At 45.1% G+C, this 12,205-nt stretch overlaps 1 protein-coding gene across 5 annotated transcripts in view; it reads right to left on the reverse strand.

The window, feature by feature from the left end:
* Nucleotides 1–11,816, reverse strand: part of DGKH (diacylglycerol kinase eta) — a 182,689-nt gene extending 170,873 nt beyond the window's left edge. For 4 of the 5 annotated variants that reach the window (XM_055335822.1, XM_055335824.1, XM_055335821.1 and 1 more), the window contains exons 1-2: nucleotides 11,193–11,816; nucleotides 10,329–10,520 (exon numbers count right to left, since the gene is read on the reverse strand). In XM_055335822.1, the coding sequence (XP_055191797.1) occupies nucleotides 10,329–10,520; nucleotides 11,193–11,282 (282 nt within the window). In that variant the 5' untranslated portion in view covers nucleotides 11,283–11,816. The remainder of the gene's footprint in view (nucleotides 1–10,328; nucleotides 10,521–11,192) is intronic. The other variant, XM_055335820.1, reaches the window with a different exon arrangement.
* Nucleotides 11,817–12,205: the final 389 nt, after the last annotated feature.

Here is a 12,205-nt window from a genome sequence, read left to right on the forward strand (position 1 = left end):
TACACGCTACTGATTAAGTTATGTAGGAGATACATGCATCATGAATAATTGAGTTACCCAGAGTTTATACCAATTTTTAAAAATAATTATAAAAATCAAGGACACAGAAGCATATGGCATATTTCTTTATCCTTCATTACTTACCCACCCTATAAGGCAGAAATCACTAAGTCCATTTTGCAAATGAGAAAGCTGGAGTTCACAGAAATGAAGTGTATTCGTCAGAATATGCTAACTGATATAGCAAACAATGCCCAAATCTCAGAGGTTAACACAATAAAGGTCTATTTCCTTCTTGTGTCACAATCCAATGTGACCAGTGAGGTTTAGGGGCAGAAGCTCCATGAAGTCATTCAGGGATCTGAGCTCCTCCCACTAGATAATGTACATCTAGCTGGCAGGTTAGAGAAGAGACAAAACAGAAAGTCCCATAAAAGGCTTTAGAAGCCAAATGGTAAACATCACTCCCATCCATATTCCCCTGGCCTGAATTCATAACCTCACCTATCTGCAAGGGGGAAATGAAGCCCAACGGTGATCCAGGAAGAACAGGAGAAACAGAAATTGATGAGCACAGCACTCTCTGTCACATTAAGTAACATGACTAAAGTCACCCAATAGTACCCTAAAGAGATGAGATGCAAACCCAACACGACTAACTCCTGAAAGGAACCCTGTTATTCTATGTTGCTGAGTAAGATTCATTTCTTTGAACCCACCCCCAACTTTAGCATTTCTCCAAATGACCATGACAACAGCTGGTTATAGTGCATGTGTATTTTTTTCATCTACCATTTATTGTCTATCCTGCAATTCCCCTCTACAAATCAATGGTTTTTAGTCTTTTGAGGAGTATGCACAGATATAAAATTGGGGGAGGCCTCTGAAGCCTATCCCCCCGCTATGGAATGCAAGAACCTCAGGCTACGAACCCTTCTTTTATAGTATTACCTTTACTATTGACACTGTTAACCTACTTCCAACTTCCTACCTGCTTCCCCCTGACTCCCACCACCCCCAACTTCAGTCCCACTGGTCCCCCTCCTTATCACAGCTTTCATCTCTTGGTCTTCGCACCTGCTGTTCCTGCTGCCTACATTGCTTTTCCTTCAGAGATCCATGGAACATTCCTTCAAGATATTTGCTTTTTCTCTACAGCACCTCCACCTTCTAACATGCTACACATTTTACATATTTATGAGTTCGTAACTGCTCCCTGCATTAAAATGTGAACTCCATGAAAGCAGAGGTTTTTGTCTATTTGGTTTATTGTTCAATCCCTGGCACCTATAAGGGTGCTTGGAACACCATAAATATCTTTTTGAATGAATTGAGAAGCAACAAAGGAATGAAAAAGAGAAGCACACAGGTAGATGCATAGTACTAGAAGCGTTCTAGTTCCTCCACTGGATTCTTGGGTGCTCATTTTACTATTCTGCTTGACAAACTACAGAGATATGTTCTACATTATGTTATAATTATATATTATGTTCATATAACATATACAACACACATTATATATGTTTATATGTTAGCATACTTAATGAAAATTTGCATTTGTTACATACTAATGATATCTAACATTACATTATTTTAAAGTTATAATTTTTTTTGAGAAAGAGAGAGAGCAAAGGGGGGGGGGAGCTTAAGCAGATTCCACACTCAGCATTGAGCCCAAAGTGGGGCTCCATCTCATGATCCTGAGATTATGATCTGAGTCGAAATCAAGAGTTGGACACTTAACTGAGTCTCCCAGGCACCCCCGTTGTAATTCTTAAAATGCTTTATGAGTTCGTACAAATAATCCAGCTCAAAATAGTATGTCTGCTCAGGTATATGCCCTAGCACCCTTTCTCACCTAAATAAAATAGGTAGATAGAGAAAATGGCCCCCTAAATGTCCTTTTCATTCCTTAGCAAGCTAAAAATAAATTTTACTCATATTTTTTCTTCAACTATATTTTAATGGGCCACATGGAAAATTACCTTATATAACTCTTTTTAACGCTGTATCATGACCTTTTAAAAATAGCACCTTACCTTATGGAAGTGAAAGTAACAGTTTTCTTTGAAAACCTATTTGAAGAGTTAGCTACCTAAAAGCATGTCTTCTAAATTAGTCCTTCTAAAGATGTTCTCGAAGTGATTCCGTGATTTAGCTAACAGTAATTAAAATGAGTAGAACTATCAGCTGAAATTTTTATTCAGAAATTTGCTCTGCAAACACAGACTCAAACGTGTCACTAAAAAAAAGGTTTCAAATGCAAAAAGACGTAAAATCTATAACATAGGTTAGAGATATACTTACAGACTAAAATTGATAAAGGGCAAGGCAGGAAGGAGGAGGAAGGGGAGGAAGAGCAGAGATGTAGGGGGGAAGGGCAAGGGGGTAAGAGAAGTGGGGACTGCCTGCAACCATCTGTGCCTGCACCCTGCGGAGGGGTAAGGCTTCAAAACCCAAGAAGCTTATGGAACTCCTAAAATAAAGGAATTTGGAACCTACCACTGGGTCCACTGTGCCAGGGAATAATGTACGGTAGTTAGAAGTCTTGCTTTTGAGTTCTAGCCTCCCATTTACTCAGCAGATATTAAACTGAGTCTCAGTTTTCTCATTTGTAAAATTTAGGTAATTTCACACAACCGTTAACCAAGAGCATGTTTATTCGGTTTATTCCGTGAATAAAACCACTCTGTAAACAATAAAATGCTAAGTAGAAAGGTATTTGAAAATTCCTGACATAGATGCCCCAAGCCTATACAAAAAGGTTTATTATAGTCCATCACATGCTGGTGGTTTGAAAAAGTCGTGGTACTTAAATGGCACAGTGAGAAGGTTAGAAATTCCAGCTCCACACATAATAAAGTGAATCATATTTCTTTGGTAGAAAACAAGAGCCTAATAGTCTTCCAAATACTCTCATAACAAAGAGCAAGGGGGAGGGAATTATTGCCATATATGTTCAATTGGGAAAAATAAACAACTACTTGCAGTAGAAACAACGTGCACTGAATCCTATATTAAGGCTATTATCAATAATGGTTATTGACCATTTTAAGCCACTTAACAAAATCAAAAATACAAACGTGCTTCAAGTGACCAACTGTTTTCAGAGGAATATACTCCATAGCCAGCAAAACCACACGAATTTGCCAAGGGAAAATAGTGCACTAACACGTTAGGGCCTTTTTCGAAGGTCTATTCTTAGATCTAAAACAAACTCTCTTTAATTAAAACCTTTGCTTATAAACACATTTCCTGAATAAGTAAAGCCTAACGAATCCAATATGAGTGAAATGCTGTGCCCTGGAAACAGAAAGGAGCCCTGGGTGGCTGACAATGGTCGTGTCATATAACCTTTTGTCACTCCCACCACAACAGCAAACATGCAACCTTAAACTAAGCGAAAGCTTTCTAAATTTAGATACTTTCAAATAAGGCATCTTAAGTTATATGTAAAGGTTTGGTAAATTATTTATTATGTCTCTTATCTTCAATAATGGAATATCATGTTTAATTTGTGATCAAAATGGAAAGAAAGCTGTTATGCCATATATTACTGTACCAAGACTCAGAGTTTCCAGTCTATATTTAGTTCACATTAAAATGGAAGCAAAGACGCAAACCAAGCTAAAAATAAAATGTTCTACAAAGATGAGATTTTTTAAATGGATTGAAATCTAGCTTTATTTGGTCCCCTTAAATGCTGATCGCATCGAGCAGCACCTTAACTCTGGAGTGCTCTGCAAACCTAACTGTACCATTTTCCATCACCTAGAACAGGGGTCGGAAAAGAGTATGGCCCACCAGCCAAGTCTATGGGCCATTTCGTCCCGGCCACCTGATTTTGCACAGCTCATCAGCTAAGAAGGTTTTTAGATGTTTAGATGGTTTTTTAAAAAAGAAGATGAAGACTATTTCTTAATACCTGAAAATTCTATGAAATTCGCATTTCAGTGTCTTTAAAGTTTCATCACCCCACTTATTTAAGTATTGTCCGTGGCTGCTTTTACACTATGACAGTAGAGTAGAGTGATTTTGACCCAGACTCTATGGCTCACAAAGTTTAAAACTTTATTACCTAAACCTCTACAGAGAAAGGTCCCCAAGTTCTGCCCTAGATGAAAGTTAATTACTCTTATTATTCAAAATATCTTCCTTCTCATCATCTAGCAAAATGCTAAAGTTCCTGATTTCACTCAGGGATGCCTGAGTGGCTCAGTGGTTGAGCCTCTGTCTTCGGCTGAGGTCGTGATCCTGGGGTCCTGGGATCGAGTCCCGCATCGGGCTTCCTGCAAGAAGCCTGCTTCTCCCTCTGCCTGTGTGTGTCTCTGCCTCTCTCTGAGTGGCTCTGATGAATAAATATATAAAAATTTTTAAAAAGCTCCTGATTCCACTCAGAACTGTAGGTAAAAGTTTTAAATAATCTTTAAATTTTAAAATAAAATTTTCTAATCTATTCTCTGTTTCCAATGGGCTGCCACCTACAATTTGAAAAATGCTGAGCACGTCTTCCCTAGGCTACTCCAACTACAGTTATGGTGAAAGATAATGTTTTAAATGCACAGTGAAAAATGCAAATCAGTATTTTCAAACACTGTCTCACTGTGAAGGTACAAGAACTTATTTACACATCTTTCAGGTGAAAGTATAGCCAAAGTACTAATTAAAGACTGTGGTGACTATTTTGTTAATGTGCTTAAAGAGACGTCTTAATCCAGATATAACGTTACAAAGTTCTGAATATCTTTCCAGGGGTTAGGTATGTTTTACCTAAATTTAAAGACCCATAAAAAAAATAAGACCCATAAATATTCCAAATTAACTGTAAGAAGACATAGAAATGCCAGATCAATGAGAGTACAAGAAACCTAATTAGGAGATATTTTTGACACATGAAGCTTCAAGACCTTGGCTGAGATAAGTCATTGTCAGAAAAAGTCGCTTAGATGGCTCATTTGTTGATACCATATGGCTTATGATGGTTGAACAATCTTAGTCTACAAATCTGAGCAAGATTCCTCCAGACATTCCCTATATTCATTGGCCACAGTCTTCACTGGCCAACAAAAAAAAAAAAAAAAAAAAAAAACAAAAAACAAAGCTTTGACATTTATGCTCAAAACCAAGTTGGTCTGAGTTTATATCAGTGCTGTTTCAGAATGTCTCGTTCTCAATAAATAGCTGTGAAATTCTCTGCAACAGTAAATGTGAATGTAAAATCAACCTCCCCCTTAAGACAGAACTAAGAATTAGGAATAAGAGCCAAGGGTAAGTAGAGAGGAAGAGGTAGGATGAATCACAGCTCCCATCGGCTTTCCCACATCAGCAACATTTCCACTTTTGTAAGTAAGAGATTTTTTTTTTCCCTTGGGGAAACAGAGGCAGATGCAAAATTATCTACTGTGGATAGCTAGATGAGACTACCTGCAATTCTACTTAGCTGATCTAGAGAAAGGAAAAAAAGTGAAAAACAGAGAAAAATAATACACTGAAAGGACAAAGAAAAAGGGGAAAAAATGCAAAAGAGAACAAAGAGTATACAAAATGAGGATAGGAGGAGGGTGCTAAAATGTACATGAGAATTTTATTATTAAGTCACACTAATTTTAAAAACCTGCCAGTCTTATTTTTTAAAAGTCTGTTTTAAAAGATGACTTTAGGGGCACCTGGGTGGGTTAGTCAGTTAAGCGTCCACCTTCAGCTCAGGTCATGATCCCAGGGTCCCGGGATCGACCCCACATCAGGGTCCCTGCTTAGCGGGGAGCCTGCTTCTCTCTCTCTCTCTCTCTCTCTCTCTCTCTCTCTCTCTCTCTCTGTCAAATAAATGAATAAAATCTTAAAAAAATATATGACTTTAAAAGTCATCATATCCACTGCAAAAAACTGAGATTAGTGTTGTCCTAAAATAATCCATTTTCCCTTTCCATTGAGAGCTGGGTATTTAAATGATGATACATCATGTTAGGTTGAACCATATGAAATTTCCCAAATTTGACCATTTTTTTCCAGCTTTATTGAGACATAATTGACAAACTAAATTATATATACTTAAAGTATATAATGCGATAATTTGATAGACATACATATTGTGAAACAATTAGGTAATTAACATATCCAGCACCTCACATAGTTAAATGTGTGTATTAAGAATGCTTAAAATCTAGGGCACCTAGTTGGCTCAGTCAGTTGAGTGTCTGACTGTTGATTTCAGCTCAGGTCACGATCTCAGGGTTGTAGGATCCAGCCTCCTGTTGGACTCTGTGCTCAGAGGGGAGTCTGCTTGAGATTCTCTCTCTCTCTCTCTCTCCCTTGGCCCCTTCCCTGGCTCTCTCTCTCTCTCTCTCTCTCTCTCTCTCTCAAATAAATAAAGAGAATAGATCTTAAGAATGCAATCTTAAGCATTCTTAAGATCTATTCTCAGCAAATTTCAAGGATACAATACAGTATTAACTATAGTCACTATGCTGCACCTTAGATCCCCAGAGCTTACTCATCCTGTAACTGTAAGTTTGTACCCTTTCACCAACACCTCCCCATTTCCCCCCACCTCCCAGCCCCTGGCCACCACCATTCTACTCTTGGCCATTTTTGACCTACTGATCTAGCAAATTCATTTAGTTCAACCTAACATAACAGAATACTTTCCCACCATTAAAAAGAAGGGGGTAGACGTGCACACGCCATTAGGGAAATGATCATTTTAGAGCTCCAAACAAGACACAGCATGTGTACAGAATGTTCTCATTTGTACTTTTTTAAAGAAACATATGTAATTTCATAGACATTTTCTGGAAGTGTACCAAGAAAAATGTCAACAATTGCCTCTGGGATGGAGACTAGAAGGTCTGGAGTGAGAGGGAGATTACTTGCCACTGGTCACAGAATACTCTCCTGTCACAGAATATCCTCTCACACTATTGAATATCATATTATATGCATGCATTACTTATTTCAATTAAGAAAAACCTGGATATTTTCCAAATGCCACAATTAATTTAAGATTATTCAATTATTTAAAACATTAACCAGTATTTACAAAAAAGAACATTTTTAATAAGGTAATTACTTGAGTGGCCTTTTTTTAACCCAAACCTAAACTAACCAAACAACTTTATGATCATAAGGCTCTTCAAGGAAACTAAAATAAGTATTATGCTTTAATAATAATATCCATATACATGAAACATTCTATATAAGTATATAATGTATAATGAATAAAAGGTATTCATTTAAGAAATATTTTTGATTTCTTAAGATTCATTTATCTAATTTGAGAGAGAGTGTGGAAGCAGGGGGAGGGGGGCCAGGGGGAGGAGTAGCAGGAGAGGGAGAGAGAGAGGATCTCAAGCAGACTCCATGCTGTGTGCAGAGCCTGACATGGTTATGACCTGAGCCAAAACTAAGAGTCTACTGTTAACCAACTGAGCCTCCCATGTGTCCCATATATTTTATTTCTATGCACAACTCACTCCGCAGTAGGCCTTCTGTATATCTACATATAAATGCTTTCTAAAGACATGACACAGTATACAAATGCATACCTGTGAATACATGTGTATATGTGTGTGCGTACGTATACATATAGCACACATAACATCCCAGGCTGCTAGTCAACCAAGACCAAAGATGGCACTAGCAACCATAACCCTGTCAGATCTAATGGTCCCTTGGTATAGCTACAGTATGTACAAGCAAGAACTGCTTTCTTTCTTTTTTAAGATTTTATTTACTTACTCATTCATTCATTCATTCATTCATTCATCTGAGGTGAGGGGAAGGGGAAGAGCAGAGGGAGAGGGACAAGCAGACTAGGTGCTGGACAATGCAGGGCTTAATCTCACAACCCTGAGATCACAACCTGAGCTGAAACCAAGAGCCTGAGGCTTAAAAGACCAGCCACCCGGGTGGCCCAGAACTGCTTTCTGTCTAAAAAACCACTAGGCCTTGGGCTAGTCCTGGCCTCTACCATCTTGCATATCTGTAGAGATGATCAAGCAAGTACAGTCTTTTTCTAAAAGATCTTTTCGCTCAACTCATACCTGGATCGTAATTGAAGGCTGGGAACCAGTATTAAATTTAGCAGTTCTTATTTTATGAATCTCATTACTGCACTAGCTCTCTTCCCTGAGAATCAGTATGCGTGATAAAGAGATGTAACTGCTAAAATTTGCAGCATGTATGAACAGTCTGGATTGAGGTGGGGAGGGGCAGGCAGAGAGGTTGAGGCCCACTGGTCTCAGGAGTTCTAGGCCTGGATCTCAGGTGTTCTACATGAAAATACTGATGAACTTATACACATTTGTATGAGCTGGCATAAAATGCAGAATTTCTGAAGTTCAATACATCTTGGGAAATTTAAAAAATATTTCATTTAATGATCACTAATTCTATTCATGGGGGAAAATGCACTAAATATTTTTATTACAAAGTTAAATGGAAAACCAATAATAAATGTGCTTTTTAAATTTATTCTTAGTCGCAAAAACATGCTTTACCCCAAACCATAGATAAAATAAAATTTAAAGAATTTAAGCTTAGCTATCACCATGAATTCAGGAGACCTACAAATTTTAATCGTACCTCCCCCCGGACCAGATTTATTGTTTAACTTAAACTCAAATTAAAGTCATCTCTAAATTTTCTCTCAAGCAGTATAAGTTTACTAGTTAATTTTGATGTAAGTTTGCATGGAATTTTAGCCATTTCATACGTATCTATAAAATATGCCATCTTTTAAACTTGCCATTAGTAACACAGTTTTGTGAACTTTTTATTTTTTAAATTTTTATTTATTTATGATAGAGAGAGAGAGAGAGAGAGAGAGGCAGAGACACAGGCAGAGGGAGAAGCAGGCTCCATGCACCGGGAGCCCGACGTGGGATTCGATCCCGGGTCTCCAGGATCGCGCCCTGGGCCAAAGGCAGGGCCAAACCGCTGCGCCACCCAGGGATCCCTTGTGAACTTTTTAAAAATTAAGATATCAAATGTTAAAGGCACAGAAAGCCCCTATCTTATTTAGCCTTAATACATTAAACCTCATATCCTTAAGTTATCACAGATTCTATTAGATGAAGAAATATCACTATTAAAATGAGTCACGAGATGCGCAGTTAAAAAAAAAAATAACCGAAACAATCTTTGACTCTTAGATGACTCTAAGTGCATCTTTCTAACACTGTGTGTGCTTTCATGTATTTACTTTAGAAAATAAGGAGGCAGGCCAATAAAAGCATGATTTCATAAACATAAAATAAAAGCTCTACTCTCCTCTAGGAGTCCACCGACCTTAAAAAAAAAAAAAAAACAAATTCTCATTAAAAACAACCACAGAATTAACTTTTGCAAATTTATTTTTAAAGAGAGCGCACAAATCCAGTGACTTCCCTGGTTCTCTTCAAATACCTCAGGAAAGGCCCCCAGGGATAACCGACTTCTAAAGTAGGATGATTCTTAAAGTACGATGAAAATCTTGAAATATGAGGAATCCTCCAGTGGTGAAGCATCTGCTTGCTATGTATAAGCTCAAGGTCTAATTAAAAACGCTCAACTTTGAGCCCTCGGGGGTCAAAAGCACCTGCTCCATAAACAAGGGTAACACAGCACGCTCGTGGCCACGTAGCCCCGAGAAGTTCATCTTGACTAGGACAACCTTGGCTGGTAAGATCTGAACCCTGCACTGGGCGGGAACCCACGACTCAGAAGCCTGGCTTGCTGATGGGTCGCGCGGAGGGCGGGGGGAGCGTCACTGGGAGCATCACTGACCCAGGCACAGCGCCTGGCCTGGCCAAACGGCAGCGGGGGGCTACGGGGCTGCCCGCGGTCGCTTCCCCCACCCGCACCCACCACCCACCCTCTCAGAGCGGACCTGGGGAGGAGGCAGGTGCGGCCCGCGCAAGGGCAGGAAGGTGCAGGGCTTCTCGCCCCTGCGGCGGCGGGGCGGCCTGCACTGGGCTCTCCGCGCAAGGCGCGTCCTCCGCCCAACCGGGGCACGCAGGGAGGCCGAGGACGTAACACAGAGCTTCTGAGTTCCCGGAGTGGGGCCTCTCAAGAGCGCTCCGGCATTTTCCCACGCTCCCGCCGAGCCTCCCCACCGCCCCGCAGCCCACCCCGGCGGCCTCCCGCGCGGGGCCCGGGGAGCCCTTGCAGCCGCACGGCGGCCCCGCCCACAGGCCAGGCCCCGCCCACAGGCCAGGCCCCGCCCCCAGCCAGGCCCCGCCCCCGCCCCGCGCCCCGCGCCCCGCGCCCCGAGCTCCCGGGATCGCCGGCGCTCCCCGCGCGCCCCGGCCCCTCGCCCCCGCCCCGCGCGCTCCCGGGTCCGCCCGCCTCACCTTGGTCCGGATCTGCCCGGAGGTGGACACTTTGCGGATCAGCTTCTGGGGTCCCTCCTGCTCCGCTTCGCTGTCGGACGAATCGTCTGCGGGCCCCGCCGACGCAGCGGCGGGGGTGACCGCGGCGCCCGCTCCTCCCGCGGCGCCCGGAGGGTGGTGCTGGCCGCCGGCCCCGGCCATCCGCTCCGGCTCCTGCGGGGACACAGCACCGCCCGGGGGGGCGGCGGCGGCGGCGGTCAGGGGGCGCGCTCGGTCGGAGCCGGGCCCGGAGCCCCGCGCCCGGACGCCGCCGCCATGTTCCGCTCCGCCGGCCGCCCCCGCCGGGGAGGGGGTCGCGGGGGCGCCAGACGCGCTCCGGCTGCGGCCGCGCAGCCCCTCGGCGCGGCTCGGGCCCCGGCGGCGGGCGCAGGGGGGCGCAGCGGGCGCTCGGGCCCCCTGCGCGCGCAGCCTCGGGCCGGGCCGTCTGCGGGCTCCGGACCCAGAACACGGCCTGCGCGGGCGGGGGGTGCGAGCGGCGGAGGGGCAGGGTCCTGAGGCCGGACGGGCGGGCCCGGGGCGGGGGCGGGGGCAGGATGCGGGGAGGCCACGAGCCTCCGCAGCCAAGCCCCGCAGCCAAGCCCCGCAGGCCGGGCGGCTCCCGCGCAGCTGCAGCGACAGCGGCCCCCGGAGTCGAACGGGGACCCCGAGCTTCCCGCCGACCTCCGTGGTGCAGCCTGCCTCCCCCCCCCCCCCGCCCCCGACACCTACGATTCCTCCGGAGCCTCGGGCCTGGCCGCACAGGACGAGCCCCTCGCGCCCCAGACGACCCCGGCCCCCCGCCCCGCCCGTCCCGCGACCCCGCCGCGCAGCCCGGGCGGACCGTACCTCTCGCGCCCCCGCCTCGGGGCTCCGGGCTCGGGCCCTCGGCGCCCTCCCGACCGCGGGGCTTAGCTGCCGGCCCACCCCCACCTCCATCCGGCGCACACGGAAGAGCAGAGCATTTTCCGGGAGGCTCCACTCGGCTCCGAGAACTTTTCGTTCAGAAAGAGCGATCCCCCCGGCTCGCGGGAAGCTGGGCAGGGTGTGGAGGGAGCGCAGAAGCAAGAGCGCGCAGCGCAGCCCGAGCCCGCAGGATGCCGAGTAAAGGTCTTCAGCACCGAAGCGCCGAGCCAGGCTGCCTGGAGGCAGACAGTGCACCGAAGCCGTGTGAGCACCAGGGCCCGAGCACGAAAACACGGGAGGTCCTGGGAGAGCCACTCCCTAAGCCGGAGCCGGGCGGGAGGAAATGGGATCAACAGGCTGCAGCCGCCGCTCGCGGCTCGTCCGTCCCCCGCGGGCCGCAGGAGCGGGCGCCGGGGACCTGCAGCCTCGCGGCAGGGGGTGCGCGCTCGGCGCCCGAGAACCCTTCGCGTGGGTGTGGGAGGCCCTGGGGGAGAAGATGCGAGATGACAGATCCCTCTTGTCATCCGCAGACGACTCTAAACTTAGCTGTATTTTTTAAGTAGGGCAAAAAGTCCCCGCCAGACTCTGCAGAGACTCTTGACAATCCAGCAAAGCACATCATCCCTTCAACGTGTTCACGTCCCTCAAGTATCCGCTCCTGTTTTGTCAGTTGACATGACCTTTCAGGGTCCTCCAAACCGGCATTCTAGTGGAGTTTTGCTTTCTTTTCTTTTTTTTCTTTTTTTTCCCCCCCCCAGTTGCCATCTTATTTATGGTCAACAATAATTAGGATCGCTAGGTCTCAACTAAGAGTCCTGGGAGGTTGTAGGAAACCGGATTCCAGCCCAACGCTGTCTATTCCCATTGCTGATTAAAACGTAAAATGGGCCGGTTTGAATCTTCAGAGACTGCTGCCCTGAAATGCTAAGTGATGGAAGCTACTTCTCCAGCTTCAG

Source organism: Nyctereutes procyonoides, unplaced genomic scaffold (assembly GCF_905146905.1).
Source record: "Nyctereutes procyonoides isolate TBG_1078 unplaced genomic scaffold, NYPRO_anot_genome, whole genome shotgun sequence".
NCBI classification, from domain to species: Eukaryota; Metazoa; Chordata; class Mammalia; order Carnivora; family Canidae; genus Nyctereutes; species Nyctereutes procyonoides.